Raw genomic sequence first — 16,706 nt, 5'->3', positions numbered from 1 at the left:
AGTTTTCTGTGGTTCACTCGATGCCTTAGGCATCAATGAAACACATGCGGACAGATGAATTTTTAGCCCTATACAAACTGACTATTTCCTTGAGTGCATATATGCACATGTCAGTGCCGTGCTTTGGTTTGAAGCCAAACTGATTATTCAGAGAAGAGATGAACACACTAAAAACAAGATTCTTTTTAACACCTTAGATAAAATACTGGCTAGTGTAATCGGCCTGTAATTATCCAAACAGCTCACTTTTGCAGCTTTGTCCTTCATAACTGGTACCAATAAAATACACAGCATTGAGTCTGGTAATATGCCACTAATCATAAACCTAGTGAAACAGAGCGCTAGTAGAGGAGCCTTAAACTAGCATGTTTTAAATGTTCTGCAGTGATGTGATCCAAACCAGAGGATTTATTATCAGATAACCTATGAATGGCTTCATTATACTTCATGTGTCCTTACACTTATTGTGTCATTACTCATGTCAAAATTGTCCTCATATGGTTCACTTTTTATACAGTTAAACAACGCACTGTAATGCTGTCTCCATAATGCTGCAATGTTATCTGCCCCAGAAATACCTTCAACAGTTGATGGTAGAGATGGTTTACAGTTATTAAGAGCTTTCACCTCTTTCCAAAAATCTGCCATATTATTACACAGGATTTTCCTGGCCAAAGAATCCGCTCTATGCATTTGCTCATTTTTAGTTATAAAGTGAACAGCATACTGGCATTCGCACATTTTTCTGTTCAAATTCTGGGCCTTGTTTAGGTCTTCCAGCCATGGCCCAACATTTATAAGCTATGCGAGCTTCATCATGGTACATGGATACATGTTCTTTCCAGCCAGGTCTGATGTTAGGTTTCTTATGCTTGTATTGTTCATCAAGCAGTGTACCACTTTCATACAGAGCAGTCACTATATCATCATACATGGAGCAGAGTAAATGTTTATGCACAGCATTCTTACAGTTGACATCCTTGCACAAAATAGCTTCTTTGGGCAAAGAAATGTTGTTCAGATGTATATCGGTATTACTATGATAAGCTAAGAAATCATCTTCACTACATGCTGACCAGTCTAATTTTACACTGGTAGCAATATTATTTCCAGTTGTTGCTGGCATTTGTTCCACATTCACAGTAAAACCAAAAGGTATATGGTCTGACACAGTTACTTCATACCCAATGTTCCCTCTAATTTTTCACGTGTCTGAGCGAACACACCAATGTGAGCAACAGCAGACGTGTGCACTGTGGTCACGCCAGCATCGAATCCATCCAAGTTACATGGTTTATTAAAATAATCAAATTACAGCATTTACATTTATGTTAGACTACTTTTAATTAACTGCTTCAGCCCACTTACAATGAAAACTTTAAAAAATCTTGTTCATGACCTGTGTAGTATGCAGTGTTGGGAAGGTTACTTTTAAAATGTATTCCATATACAGAATACAGAATACATGCCCCAAAATGTATTCTGTGACGTATTCCGTCACGTTACTCAATGAGAGTAACGTATTCTGAATACTTTGGATTACTTAACATATTATCATGCTGTTTACAACTACATGAATGTACTATTGCTGTGATTTATTACTGTTACTGAAGGTCCGCGGCTCCGAACCGTAGTAAAGGGACCTCTGGCTAATACGTCGGGTTCGTGTCGGGCTCGTAGCCGAAAACTAGCTTTACTTTGTTGTCTGGGTCAACTTTGCTAGCGAGAGACAGAGAGAGGCGTTGAAAGGCTGCTCCAACGGAACTTATTGTTTTTGGAGGAAAACACGAACACGGTGTACAGTCGAGTCTTAATAGCTTACTTACAACTGGGCTCGTCAGGCTCTCTTCTTGGCTGGAGTGGTTATTATTATATTTACATGCTTCCAGCTCCCGTTTTTGCTCGATGACAGCTCATACTTTTCCTTTTTCTCCCTCCCTCGCTCACAGACACATGACGGGTATGGCAGTCCATTCTCCCTGCAGCACGGACTACACTGCCCATGAGGCTACATTCTTTAGAGCTATACCTGTAGTATTCTGCCTATTAGCTTAGCACAACAACAACAACAAAAGGCCTCTCTCACCTAGGAAACACACAGAGAGAGAGAGCATCACCCTGTAACCATGGCAACCGTAACGCTGCCGCCTGGAACAACAGAAGTAGGTGTCAAACAAAACCCAAACAGGCCTGACCCGCCACAATATGAAACAAGAAAGTACCGCCGTGTAATCCATTTATTTCAACAAAGTAACTGTGTTCTAAATACCACCTTTTTAAGTGGTAACTATAACGGAATACAGTTACTCATATTTTGTATTTTAAATACGTAATGGCGATACATTCCGTTACTCCCCAACACTGGTAGTATGTTAACACTATTGGAAGAAAAAATAACTTGAACTCCAATTTTGAAAACACAACTTTCTTTCTTTCTTTTTATAAAGCTCTGACTTGTATTATGAGTCTGTGATCTGGGAGAGAGTCCTGTAACTCTCTCTGCAAAATATAGTATATGATGACCAATGTTGGGCAATTAATTATATAGTTACTTCTTCAAAAAAATAACTGAGATTTGCAAACAACAAAGTTTTTTGCAGCTGTTTGCCTAAAAATGCAGCCAAGACATTTTTTTAAACAAACATTTCAAATTATTTACAGAACAATCAGCTGCTCTGCATCAAATCTGATGCCACACAAATTATTTGTACCACTCCAAAAAATAATTTCTGTCCACTATAAGATAAAGAACAACAGCCTGATACCTGCAGGCCTGACAACAGGAGATGTATCACTCCTGTAACACCTGTAACATTCAGCAGTCGCCTCATTGTTCTGACACACACAACAAAACTATTGACTACACTACACACTAACTACACAAGATTTGCGCTAAACGTAGCAACTCTCTCACATCTCAAAGCACCGCCGTCACTTCCCCCAACTTCCCCCCTCCCTAAACAACTAGATACCATGTTTTGATTGGTCGACATGGTACATTTTTCGACTAATGGGAAAGGGTGGGGGTGTTTTGGTTTTGTTTTTGCTCACAGGCGGAGAGTGCTTTCGAGCGTTTTCCTTATAAAACGCCATTTTTACTGTTTCTTCCAGTGTAAAAATATGTCCCCCGCACACCCCCATTCCCAAGCTTTAAAAAACTGGCACGCACGCACGCGCATTCACTCAGCCGATAAAAGGGGCACTTCTGGGCCAAGCAGTTCCACTGTGCACGCTCTGTCTTCTCCTAGTTAGGTTCATCAGTCGCTGTGGGCATTTTAGCTTTTCATGGTAAATTTAAAAAAAAACAGGAATTACTTTCTATAGTGTCAGGATACTTTTTTAGAAAGACTTTTGTTGTTAGACAGTCGAGTTGAAAGGGCAAATTGTGTGTGTGTGTGTGTGTGTGTGTTGCATTCTCACATTGTTTTTAACAACTGCGCTTTGTTGACTGTTTCAGACTTTAAGACGCCGTGTATCTCAAGAAATGGGGAGATGAACTGGTTTTTGTCTGTTTTTGAGGGTGGGGGAAGAAAGATAAAGGTTGATAACAGCCAGCGAACTCCTTCCTTGAGCCTGACACCCGCACGTTAGTTTGTGTATTTGACCGTCTAAATTTCAAATTGTTTAGACAAAATACCCATTGACTTTTGATGCCATCTTTAAAACATACATGTGCAATACATTATTTTAATCTTGTTTATCAACCGCTGTATGCATTTTGGTTTTCAGTGTGAATTTGTACAAACAGGAGTTACTTTTGTAAATGCAAGATCACATATTTTCAATGGTGCTTTTTAGACACTGATTTGAAAGATAAATGTTTGTGTTAGAAGCAGCTTTGCGGGATTTGTTTTTAATTTGGTGAAACATAGTGTGAAACTTTTTTTTTCGTTAATTCAGTATTTTTTACAGGTTTTAACTGTGTGGTCTTTCTGGAAAATGTAGGCCAACTTGTGAAATAAGAGCGTGCACTGTGCTCTTCAGAACTGTCAGCTTTGCTCGTTTCATGGGTCCTCTGTTGATAAAACTGTTTTTTTTTTGTTGTTGTTGTTGTTGTTTTTTTTTTATGGATCCTGTTTAGAGACAATAGCGAAAGCACTGTGTGTCTCTTTAAACTGTAGATGTAAATTCTAAGGCTACATATTATTTAACTCGCACTGAGTCTGCTTGGCATATGCCACTGAAAGGCTCTGGACATTTCCGAAATGATGTAGAGGCGGCTTTAGCGTGATTAATTTATTACAATTTCAGTTTCTTGGAGGTTTTCAGTTTTCCCTCCTGTGTCTATGGACAGTATGGCTGGTGCAAGTTTTTTTTTTTTTTTTTATTTGTGAAACTGAGCGTGTGGACAATTCCGACTGCGCTGTTTGATTTGATTTTCGTGTTGGATCACTTTCTTTAATTGTTAATTCTCAGCGAGCGGTTAAGAACCATTTTTGCCGTGCCCCAATGGAGATGCAGATCCCAGCATGAAAGCTGAGGGACCAGCCAGCCGGCAGAAAGGCCAGCGTTGGAGCCGACTTTGTTACAGAGCATTTATGACAGGCATGTGTTGCTTATGCATAAGAGAAAAGCAACAATACAGCATGTTTCTCTGCTCCAAGACATCCGCGGTCCTTTCACACGGTAAGTATGTCTGTTATAGCTTGCGCTTCATAAATGTCCCTGTCTGTCAGTGCTGATTATTCAAACCCTGTTTAAAACGCCACTCATTTGTTGTCCAAAAACATTTCCTTTAAATTTGCAAAGTTGCTCATTTAAAAATATATATATTCGATTTTTAGCTGGATGTCACACATATGATAGACTCTTGAACAAATTTATATAGAAAATTCACAGTGGTATAACCATGTTAAATAAAAGATGCCCAAGTGTGCACCAATGCACTCTAATGCAAGCCTCTAAACTTTGTGTTGATAAGTACATGAAGCGTATCTCTATAAGATTTCAACATTTCAATATGAATGAAGGCTGAAAACTGATTAATCTGATTAGATTATCAGAGGAGAAAACAAACTCTGTGTAGTTTAAAAACTTTAATTTAAGCAAACTGAAATGTTGCTGAACTCTGATGGACGTGTCTTTTAATCTTGTCAGCAAAATCCGTAATCATCTAAATCTGCCATTTATCATCTTGTAAAATGTTCCCTCTGCTTCTGTTGCACATCTCCCCTGACACTCTCTGCTTCACCTGTCCTGTGCAGCTGGTCCGACCCTTGCTTGCCTCCTTAAACTGGTGTGTTTAAATCTCTTTACATCTGTTGTGAACTTTACACAAAGTTTGTGGTAACAAAATTAAACTGATGAAGATCTCCTTTGAAAAACACACACTCACGAGACAAAATAAAACCAGACTGCTCAAAGTAAAAGCAGAGCCCTCACAGCTGGTAGTACAAAACATAGTGACAACGTGCGTATTAGATACCCTCACTCCAAAAGCATTTTTTTTTTTTTTTTAAAAAGAATCTCCAAGAATTTCATCCTAAAAAATGGTACTGATGGGGTGTTACAGTGAAAAAAAGCAGGCAAATTTTCATCTGAAAATGTTGAATTTTAGTAAAAACAATACTCTGTAGTTTGATACTGTCGTTACAGACAAAGTGGATGTTTAAAGCATTTGGATGCGCATTTGAAATGCAGTAAGTCTCCTTATCAGCTGGAAATATTAAAGCCATAAAATGACTTTTGAGAGTGGATAAAAATTATTGAACAACAGCAATGTTGAGCCTGTTCCAAAATTTGAATGTACATGTGTTGAAGGTGTGGGTCTTGTTGAAGGTGTGGGTCTTGTTGAATTGTTAAACATATTTTTCTTTAATCTGAAGAGCAAAATAAATAAATAAATAAATAAAAACTTTTAATTTTCTTTGCTTAGAATATCTCTACTTATCATTGCTGAGTCACTAAACACTAAATTAACACTAAAAGATGCAGACAGTGAAAGTCTGGTTTGTTTCATGAATACAGTGAAACAGTTTACAGTTTACAAAGCAAAGCAACATATATGATAAATAGATACACATAACACGGACAGTGAGAAGTAAAACTCATCGTCTTACCACATGTTATATTCTGTAAACCTAAAAAATAAACCCCTGAAATTAGAGTTTAGTGTTTTAAGTCTTCTATTAAAAAACATGAGTCAACATTACTGAAGTGACACTTTAACAATGCTTCATATGACAGTCTTTACGATGAAAAACATGTTCTCTCGTTAGTCACTTGTCATGAAAATGTCCAGAGTTAGATCATGATCATTATTAGAGCCCGCAAAAGATTTTTCACATTATCCCCATAAACAACATGCTTTTATAGAAATCATTGTGACAGAAAGATTTACATTCTTGTTTCACAATGTGCATGAACTCAAAATCTTTAGTTTCATACTTATAAAGTATAGAAAAGAATACATTTATTCCAATGTATGAAATACACTCCTTGTAAAAGAAAAAAGGTTGTTTCGAAATGCATTCAAAAAGAAGCTCCTGCCGTGGCCTGCCTTCTGTGAGCACACACACACACACACACACACTCACACAAACTCACATAGTAGCACATGCAGCATTACACACACACAGAGAGAGAGAGATCATTAATGCAAAGGATTGCAGCAGCTTTTGGATTTTCACTCTTTAATATGAACATAAAATTCATTCCAATTTTTGTCTTTGCTTCAATTAAGATGTGTCTTTAAATCTACCATACCTTTCTTGTTGACAAAGTTTACTGACATAGTAAAGAAGTAGTTAGGGAACTCAGTAATTATGAGCAGAAATAGCTTAGGGACACTTTCTCAAATAAAGAGGATTTCATCATCTGCAGTTTGTGAAAAAAGTGCCACATTAAAAAACAAATCAGCAGATCCACAAAGTATGGATAGAGACTCTTTTCTAGCTATAGAGATACCCTTCATGTACTTATCAATATACAGTTTAAAGGCTTGCATTAGAGTGCATTGGTGCACACTTGGGCATCTTTTATTTAACATGGTTATACCACTGTGAATTTTCTATATAAATATAGGGATGGGTAACAGTATCCGGTGCCATTATGGCCGTACCTACTGCAAGTGTGGTGCCTGTTATCGGACAGTTAGCAACATCCCCCAAAAACCCAAAGAGGAGAGTCCTGGCCCCTAGCCCTGCCAGTGTAGCAGAAATGATGAGGATGATGATGGCAGCAGCAGCCGTTCTTCTCTGCGTGAGTAGCTTAATGTTGTCCGTGTGTAATTTACGTTGAGTAGGCTAACCAGTTATTACATTAATGCATGTAAGGTGAACTAGCAAACACTGTCGTAGTTACATGCAGCTGTCTTCTTGTTTGATGGCAGATACTCTGATGGCTAAAATGACCAAAGAAAAAGTGAAAAAACAGTTAAACATGAGAGGTTTTTGGACAAAGTTTGTGTTTTTTCCATTGATTAAGCACTGCTTCCAGCCAGGAGTGATACCATATATGCCCTATAGCTGCAGAAAAGGCTAACATTGTTATCTTTTTTACAAAAAAACAGCTAAACATGAGAGGTTTTTGGACAAAGTTTGTGTTCTCCATTCGGGTGCTTAAGCACCGTCACCATTTCAAAAGTACCGGTTTGGCACTGGTATCGGATAAAACCTAAACGATACCCATCCCTATATAAATATGCTCAAGAGTCTATCATATGTGTGACATCCAGGTCAAATCAGTAACTTTAACAGTAATCAGGAAATGTTTATGGACAACAAATCAGTGGCGTTTTAAACAGGGTTTGAATAATCAGCACTGACAGACAGGGACATTTATGAAGCGCAGGCTATAACAGACATACTTACCGTGTGAAAGGACCGCGGATGTCTTGGAGCAGAGAAACATGCTGTATTGTTGCTTTTCTCTTATGCATAAGCAACGCACGCCTGTCATAAATGCTCTGTAGCAAAGTCGGCTCCAACGCATGTCCTGGCATCAACTGGCCTTTCTGCCGGCTGGCTGGTCCCTCAGCTTTCATGCTGGGATCTGCATCTCCACCCACCCTCAAAAACAGACAAAAAGTAGTTCATCTCCCCATTTCTTGAGATACACGGCGTCTTAAAGTCTGAAACAGTCAACAAAGCGCCGTTGTTAAAAACAATGTGAGAATCCAACACACACACACACACACAAACACACACACAATTTGCCCTTTCAGCTTGACTGACTAACAACAAAAGTCTTTCTATAGTGTCAGGATAAAAAGACAAAGTAATTCCTGTTTTTATAAATTTACCACGAAAAGCCAAAATGCCCACAGCGACTGATGAACCTAACTAGGAGAAGACAGAGCGTGCACAGTGGAACCGCTTGGCCCGGAAGTGCCCCTTTTTTCGGTGCATGCGCGTGCATGAGAGTGCATATGCGCGTGCCCGTACGTGCGAAAGGTGCCATTTTTTTAAGCTCGGGAATGGGGGTACCCCCCCCCCCTCCTCTCCCACAAAGGTGCCATCTATATTCTTCTGAGGATAGTGAACTATGTATGAACTTGTTTACAGTTTAACTGCAGGATTTGTTCTGTAGTTTTTCCTCCTAGGGGACTTCACGCTCCTCCTGAGCGCTATGCGCCACCTAGTGGTATTTTTAAGTAATGCCATGGAAGATGTGAAGTGTAGTGGGATCAGCAATTAAACGCATAACAAACACAAAGAAGATATACTGGGGTGTTCCCTTTTTCCCTTTTTTTTTTCTTGTATGAAGAAATAATCTGAACTAAAATCCCCATAAGTCTTTTTATCTCTTAACCTTTTAACAATTAGTTTAATCCAAATTTATTAAACACACATTTTAACATTTTACACTCTCCCCTATTTATTTATTTTTTTTGCATGTCTCCTGACATTTTTCATGTTAAGGGAAATATGTGTCTAGTTACTGTGGTTGAGTGTAACAGTTGTCCAGGTATGGATGTGGGTCTGTGTAGTATGGGTGTGGAAGAGTACTTGAATACCCTGGAGAGGGTATATGGGCAGAAGAGAGTTCACCCCTGCATTCAACTGCTGGTGTGATGGTTGTCCCAGGGTGTTATACGTGAACCTCTCTCTTAGCCTGCCAGTTTGCTGCGATCTCCTCACAATCTCTGTTTCTTCTTGTTGTTTATTCCCATCAGCTGTTGGGTTAGCTGGTGGCTTGCTATGCAAGTCTGGCTCAGTGTGATGTTCGTCATCCAGTGCAACATCCTCAAAAGCTCTGTAGTGGGCCTGAGTTACATTCTCACTCTGATCTGGGATGTTAGTTTCCTCCACGACAGTCGGGTGGAATTCATGAGCTGGTGCTCAGCCTGAGGATGGTGCACTGTATGTGGTTGTTCTTCCTGTTGAGATCTCAGCCTGTAACATGGAATCTTTTGGTAAGAGTATTCTTCATCAGAACTGGCTGTGTTTTGGTCATGTGTGTCAACACATGTTGGTAAATATATTTCAACTTTAAGTTCAAGCAAAATACACAGGAATTTGGTCAAATACAATACAATAGTAATTACCTGGCATCGACAGTGGTTATACATAAGTAACATTACATGGATGTATTTAAAAACAGCACAGAAACTGGTAATAATGTAGAAACAAAATTTTTCTACGAGGCAAAACCAATTAAGAAACATATAGTAATAGTTTTGTTGCAATATGATAACCTGAATTTTTAAAAGTACATACATTAGACTTCATATACAGTGAACCACAGGATCCTAATCTGGTAATGCTGGACGAGTATTTGAGCCTCATCATCGCCCTCAGGCTCTTGTCGTTTACAACACCAAAAAGTGATGAACAGCAGCCCCAACAGGCCATAGGTCAGGTTGGTGCTCCAAAATGCAAACAGGTAGAATGTCTTGTTGCAGTAGATAATGCCTGTGGTTACGCTCTTATTGAAGTTGGGTTTTATATCCGAGTAGATGAACACATTGACTGTAAAAATATTTAAAATACTGCTGTAGTGCATTCATTTTCAAAATGACATAAATGTAAGAAAGAACTTTTAAAACAATGACTCTTGTTAAAAAACAACAACAGTAACTCATTCAGTGAAAATCAATATAAACTAAAAACCTGTTTTTTTTATTACTATTCAGAGTTTAACTTGCCTGTACCCTTTCTCTTTTACTTAAGTAAAGAAATTATATAAGTACTTCAACATTTACTGGAGCTTTTCAAAACACAGGTATCTGTACTTCTACATAAATAAAAAATGTCTGTACTTTTTACACCTCTGGGGTCCAGCTATCACCTCATGCTACCAGTAGGGACACTACTTAAAGCTTAATCGACTTGATGCTACACTCTGATTAAAAAGTGTTTCTTTTTGAGCAGCGTTTATGACAGGAAAAACAGAAAAAACAACTCATGATTTAAGGAATTTCAACAGCAGCTCTGCGTTTTGTTTTGTTTTGTTTTTGGTCACCATGTAATTAGATTTTTCTCAGTTGTTGCTTATTCCATCTTTCAATATTTCTTAAAACAGGTGTGTGCTGCTGTTAGAACATTTTTAAAGCTTACCACCAAGGTAAAAGAAACAGACGATGAGGAGGGGCACAGAGCAACAGCCTATGTTGCACCACTTGCACCGCCCTCGGTGCAGCAGGTACAGCAACTGCTTTCTTGGTGTAATTGGAAACTGCTGCATTCTTTTCGCTGTGCACATGCTCAGTGCCAGAAATGCAGATATGAATCCACAATTATAGATGCATATGGGGATGTAGAACTCTCCTTTGCATTCATCAGTTGCTAAAGCTGTGGTGTACGGGGATAAAACAGAAACAAATGTCTCTGAATCTGCTTCATAAAGTTTTAATACACAATTTAGGTTATTTATTTTTTATTTTACTTTTTTTTTGGTTACACAGAATAAACTCCAATGAATTTAATCTGATTATTACAATAACAGTGTCTGTCACTTACCAGCTATCACTTGAGCAATGAACATGATGCAGGAAATCACCAAGATACACCCTGAAGAAAAGCAGATACAGTGAGTCCCATATAGCACTATGCACCGTCTGCACATGTGTGGAAGAATTTCCACATCAGCCTCTCACCTAATATTGTTGTTCGAGGTTCGGAGGTGCATTTTGGTCTTTCACTCTCTGACATTATTTCTAGTTTTATATCTGTCCTAAAAAGACACAAAAGACATTCATCTGTTAAATTGGCAAATAAAAACAGGTAGACTGAAGAAAGACAATGAATTTTACTTTTTTTTAAAAATCCTTTTTACGTTGTAAGTCTGCCAGAAGGACGTGTAACTATTTTTTAATCAAACCTAAAATGACACAAAGAAAGCCACAAGATATTTTCCACTTTATATTTCTGTTATACTGTTAAGTGATAAATGGAAACATACCATGATATAACACATGAATAAAATTATAATGTATGATTTAAAATGAAGGAAAAACCTGATAATGTAAAAGCATAGCGTTACCTACTTTTTACTAATTGTCTTTTGCAGCGTACAGAAGAATTTCAAATCACAAATAGTAGTCTGTGAAAGAGAAAATTGTTAATTCTAAAATCTAAATAGTTATTGGATACCCAAAAAAGTTCAACAAACAGATATTTCTACAAGAAATCCACTTTAGAAAGCTTGTAAACATCGTACTTGTGTCAAAATAGTTAGCAAATTAAAGCTGAAAGCGTTATACAGACTGTTGCAGACCAACCTGTTTGTGTGTCTGGCAGGACTTCCTTGAAAGGGACTCTTGCAGGAACATGGCCACATATAACATGGGCATGTGAGCATGTTGCTTCAACTTCCTTTTACAGCATCTTTCACTTTCTTTTTTAGTTTTAGTATTCTTTTTCATCCAGCCATTTGCTGAGATAATTATGTTTTTAATCATTTGTTTGTATGTGAGCAACATTACATAAAATTCTTTTTACATTTATTTCTAAGGAGCTCTTTTGCATTCACAGACCAGAGAAAAACATCACTGACAGCGTGTCTGTCACAGCAAAACCTCAGGAGAGGAACACTTCCTCTCATTTGTCCTAACCCACTAAGACCTCGCTACATAAACATTTTTATGTCGTATTTCTCCACAGGATGAGGTTTGCCTGTTTTTCTAAAATACATTCCCTGTTTTAGTTCCCACCATGAATCTTTTTTTAATTCATTGTTGTGTGTGAAAAATACTACGACAGTATCATTATTTTAACAGCTGACCAGGATTAGAGAAGATAGTGTCAGATAAGGACAGTCATTTTTAAAAAATAATATTAAATTCATGTTAATTTTAGGACAGCATATATTTTGTAAAATTAACATAGACATAGACAAGGGCGACCGTGGCTCAGGGGGTTGGGAAGCGTATCTGTAACTGGAAGGTCGCCGGTTCGATCCCCGGGCTCTCTGTCCTGGTCGTTGTGTCCTTGGGCAAGACACTTCACCTACCGCCTACTGGTGTTGGCCAGAGGGGCCGATGGCGCGATAATGCAGCCTCACTTCTGTCAGTCTGCCCCAGGGCAGCTGTGGCTACAACCGTAGCTTGCCTCCACCAGTGTGTGAACGTGAGAGTGAATGAATAAGGGCCTTGAAAAACGCTATATAAATCCAATCCATTATTATTATTATTAAATTACATCAAATTCAGCACTGTGTAAAGGTCTTTAGCCACGCCTTGTTTCTTTATGATGTATTTCTAAGCAGTCAGACTTTGGATATTGGCTGCTTTTTCATTTATTTTCATTCCTTTTACATTTAGAGATGGGGTTTTTTTTGTGTTGTTGTTGTTTACTAAGCAACTTAACGCTGATCTGTGAGTCATTCAAGCATGAAAAAGGCTGTGTTGTGTCTATGCATAACAAAAAACCCAAAGCCAGCCACACAAACACATAAATTATTTCAATTTTTTCTGTTGAATCTTGAAATTGAATTGAAAATACCAAAGATAAAACAATTTGACAGACATCAAATGGTAACTTTGCACCAATGAAGGGTTACATCTGTAACCAAAACATAATCATTACAGACTCTACATTCTCTGACTGTTGAGACTGATCAAAATATATTTTTTGTAAAGGTATTTTTGAACCAATGAGGGGGATACAATCATCTTGACAGAAAAAAAGAACAAAGGGCAGCTTTGAATGTCCTTGAAGAAGCCTGGAGATCTATTCCTGAAGACTACTTAAAGAAAGCCCGTGTTGAGGAATAAAGGCTAAAATGCCTTGGATACTGTATGTTTCCTTGTATGTTTGTACATTTTAATAAATCCGTGGACCTATTTCTGATCTTCCTGGAAAAATGTAAAGGCACTGTACACTTTACATTGACATTTTTATGTACATGTATTACTTATGATTAATGATCATTTCACTCAAGACTCTGGCTTTCTCTGATTTTGTTACTGGATCAACAGATATATTCTCTAAGTATTTCTATGATGTTTCCTCAGTATTCAGCCTCACACAAGCTCATAAAACTGACATATTAGAAAATCAATGGGAAGGAAAAAAAAGGATATTATTCATATCTAAGGATGTCATTACGTAACACAGTACTGCTGCAAAAGTATTTAAAAAGAGTAAACCTCCAACATTAATTACTTAAAATATAAATTGTCTTTCTTCTCTGATAAAAGATCGAATATGTACATTGCTCATTAGAACATTTGATTATATCTACATAAGATAAACAGGAAAACTGCCTTTAAATGCACACTTTGCCCTCATTTAACTGACAGTGTATGATTATCTTTTTAATTAAGTTTGCTTCGTCTCTATTTATTACCGCACAAGTGTTTGAGTCTCATTATCACCATCACCTCGTTGTCTACAACAGCAATAGGATAAAAAGAGCAGTGCTAACAGTATGTATGTCATGTTGGTGAACCAAAATGCGAACAGGTAGAGCGTCTTGTTGCAGTAGAGATCAGGCTGTGCTGTAGTCTTGTCGTACTTGGGTTCATAAATGGAGTAGATGACAATACTACCTGTAAAAAAACAAAAAAACAAAACAAAACAAAGACAGAAAGGCAAAAAAAAAGAGCTTTAAAAGAGTTTTTTTGGGGGGCATCTGTGCTAACAGTCACATCTGTGTGCCTGAGATGACCCTTTTAAGGATATCCAAAATCTCTAAAATCAATAAGACATGTTAGATTTTGGAGGATTTGGAGTAAGAAACCATCTTGTTCTCACTCCAGCCAACTCTGTGATATTTTTAAAAGCTTACCAGCAATAAACCAGCAACAGAAGAAGATGGTGGTTACAGACCAACAGACACTGTTGCACCAGTTACACCATAAGCTCAGTGCCAAGAAGACCGGTATGATCCCATACAGGGACATGTAGAGGGAGATAAAAGGCTGTCTGGGACAGTCAAAGACACCTGAACCTGTGGGGCACAAAGATAAAGATTTGATTTTTCAAACATTGTCTGGCTCATAAAAATAAATTCACATAAATTCAATCTCAGAATGGAAATAAGAGGATGTCTTGCTTACCAACCATCCCTTGACAAATAAATATAAAGTAAAGAAAAAACAAAGTAAGCCCTGAAGGAGGCAAATACAGCATGTTTTCAGTCACAAATAACAGTATCCACCAACTTTATATGTCTGCAAAAACTTAACACATCACTCTCTCACCTATTGTTATGTATCGCAGTCCACAGATGAATTGTGGTCTCTGACTCCCCTGCATTGTAACTAGTTTTGACTCTAACCTATAAAGACACAAAGTGAGCAAGAAGATAGTCTCCTTATGTTTATATTCCTGTTATTAAGTTAGGTTGTGGGAAAAAAATGTACAAGTGCAAATGTCAAATTATAGACATTAGACTGTAAAGGAAAAATTGTGAAGGTTTGTACCGTCTTGCAAAAGCCGTTCAACAAACAGATGTTTCTACAAGAAATTAACAAGTTAAAAACAACTCTATAAACCTCCTGTGTATTTCAACCTAGTTACCAAATTAATTGCATTATGTGAAAGCATTAAGCAGATAGTTGCAGACCTACCTGTTTGTGTGTCTGTCTGGACTTCTTTAAGGATAGAGAACATGGCCACATGTAACATGGGCATGTGAGCATGTTTCAACTTCCTTTTACAGCGTCTTTCACTTTAGCGCTTGCTCTCAATCTTCCCTTTTTACTAATGTGATTTGATTGAAGAGTACAGTGATTTACTGGGATAATTATGTTGTTGTTTTTTACTTATGGGTATGTTAGCAACATTACATAAAAACTAAAAGGCTAAATAATAACAAGAAGAAAAAACATCATGTTTTATTTTTCATTTGTTAGTTTTTTGTGTAAGAAATATGAAGCTTGGTACAGCATTTTCAGACAATATCTCTGAGTTTTCTTGTAGCATTACTTGAAGAGTTCAGGGTTTGGATTTCCAAACAGCTCTTTGGTATTCACAGAGCAGAAGGGGAAAAAAAAAGATAACCACCCACTGACAACCTCAGACAGTTTCTCAGTAACACATTCTCCGTTTTCACTTCCCAGTGTGACTTGTTACATCTGTTTTCTCCCTTTGTTAATTTGTTTTTAATGAATTGTTCAGTGTGAAACTCACCATGACAAATTATTCCTGCAGAGGTTGATTAGGATTAGTGGAGATGGTGTAATCATCCCATGGAGGTGACAAGCCAAGGTCCTCCTGTTGCCCATTTATCAGTCCCACATAAATGGGGAGGGTTGCATCAGGAAGGGAAGTGGTTGTAAAATCTTGGCCAAATCAAACATAATAAAAAATGAGATTTCCATGCTGGATCTGTTGGAGCGTAAGTTTGTTGGTCAAAGACCAAGAAATAGGAGGGGGAAAGGTGTGGTCAGAGGCAAGGAAGGAGAAGGTGATGAGTTAAGAACCTTCTGTGATGCTGTCCAGCTCTCCTAGACTAACTGCCGGTCTCCTTGAATCTCCTCTATGTTCCTGACACTGTAGTAGGAGATAGCAAACCTTTTGGCAATTGCTTGTACTAATGTGCCAACCTGGGGGAGTTTGACTACCTGTGCAACCTTTGTAGGGTCCACATAGGTATCGCCTCATGCTACCAGTAGTGATACTGACCCTAGCCAAATGAAAAACTAGTAAAAAAATTCAGAAAAGATAAGAAAGGAAAAATGTCAGTGGCCTCCACCTGTAACACCCTTCCTGTTTTGGAAGTCGCTAGTTCACTTTGTGGTTAATTTCATTAACTCAAAGCATCTGAAACTGACTGACAATCGCCTCTGTTACTTAAATGATCAGATTAGTAGTTTTATTGACTTGATGCTATGCTCATCCTTTATTTTTTAGCAGTATATTTTGATTAAGAATGCTTAGTTTGAAGTCGACCAGTTGAATCAGTGCTGTGTTAGCAGCAGCGTTGGTCAAGTTACTTGAAAAAAGTAATCAGTAACTAATTACTGATTAGTTCCCCAAAAAAGTAATCCTGTTACTTTACTGATTACTTCTTTTCAAAAGTAATAAGTTACTTAGTTACTTTTTAAAAACACGATTTACAACCTGAATAGGTGGTAAAGTGATAGATCTTACAGCCCAATTCTACTTTTTCTGCATAATTCATCATACAAAATGTAATCAAATGGAAAAGTCTCTTTTTTTAAAACTTGTTTTATCAATTTTAATCTTTTAACTTTATGCATCAAGCAAAATTTTAATTAAATGCAACATTCTCTGACTGGAAGAAATTAGTTTAACATTTAAACCTATTTTCTGCACATTCCAGCACATAAAATAAAATATTTTTTGTGTTTACAC

The 16,706-nt window shown here is 37.6% G+C and overlaps 2 protein-coding genes across 2 annotated transcripts; both read right to left on the bottom strand.

The window, feature by feature from the left end:
* Positions 1 to 4,977: 4,977 nt before the first annotated feature.
* On the bottom strand, positions 4,978 to 12,241 carry LOC146521941 (uncharacterized). Its single transcript, XM_085153653.1, has 6 exons — positions 11,663 to 12,241; positions 11,429 to 11,484; positions 11,039 to 11,115; positions 10,902 to 10,952; positions 10,500 to 10,733; positions 4,978 to 9,911 (listed from the first exon to the last, which is right to left on the bottom strand). The coding sequence occupies exons 1-6, from the start codon at positions 11,861 to 11,863 to the stop codon at positions 9,661 to 9,663; spliced, it is 870 nt and encodes a 289-aa protein (XP_085009779.1). The 5' UTR covers positions 11,864 to 12,241; the 3' UTR covers positions 4,978 to 9,660.
* Positions 12,242 to 12,260: 19 nt separating this feature from the next.
* LOC146521940 (uncharacterized) lies at positions 12,261 to 15,109 on the bottom strand. Its single transcript, XM_085153650.1, has 4 exons — positions 14,588 to 15,109; positions 14,444 to 14,494; positions 14,173 to 14,334; positions 12,261 to 13,933 (listed from the first exon to the last, which is right to left on the bottom strand). The coding sequence occupies exons 1-4, from the start codon at positions 14,640 to 14,642 to the stop codon at positions 13,728 to 13,730; spliced, it is 474 nt and encodes a 157-aa protein (XP_085009776.1). The 5' UTR covers positions 14,643 to 15,109; the 3' UTR covers positions 12,261 to 13,727.
* Positions 15,110 to 16,706: the final 1,597 nt, after the last annotated feature.

Source organism: Neolamprologus multifasciatus, chromosome 3, assembly GCF_963576455.1.
Source record: "Neolamprologus multifasciatus chromosome 3, fNeoMul1.2, whole genome shotgun sequence".
In the NCBI taxonomy this organism is placed as follows: Eukaryota; Metazoa; Chordata; class Actinopteri; order Cichliformes; family Cichlidae; genus Neolamprologus; species Neolamprologus multifasciatus.
The sequence above is the reverse complement of the archived record's forward strand: the minus strand, read 5'-3'. Positions and strand labels throughout refer to the sequence as shown.

What these genes read in the sequence shown, in the direction of transcription:
- LOC146521940 (XM_085153650.1), bottom strand. Translation starts at nt 14,642, where the DNA reads ATGCAGGGGAGTCAGAGACCACAATTCATCTGTGGACTGCGATACATA. An exon ending in ACTGCGATACATAACAATAG is followed by an intron (nt 14,495 to 14,587) that starts GTGAGAGAGTGA and finishes TGCCTCCTTCAG; the next exon opens with GGCTTACTTTGTTTTTTCTT. An exon ending in TATTTGTCAAGGGATGGTTG is followed by an intron (nt 14,335 to 14,443) that starts GTAAGCAAGACA and finishes TGTGCCCCACAG; the next exon opens with GTTCAGGTGTCTTTGACTGT.
- LOC146521941 (XM_085153653.1), bottom strand. Translation starts at nt 11,863, where the DNA reads ATGTTGCTCACATACAAACAAATGATTAAAAACATAATTATCTCAGCA. An exon ending in CCTGCCAGACACACAAACAG is followed by an intron (nt 11,485 to 11,662) that starts GTTGGTCTGCAA and finishes TCTCTTTCACAG; the next exon opens with ACTACTATTTGTGATTTGAA. An exon ending in CAAAAGACAATTAGTAAAAA is followed by an intron (nt 11,116 to 11,428) that starts GTAGGTAACGCT and finishes GTGTCTTTTTAG; the next exon opens with GACAGATATAAAACTAGAAA.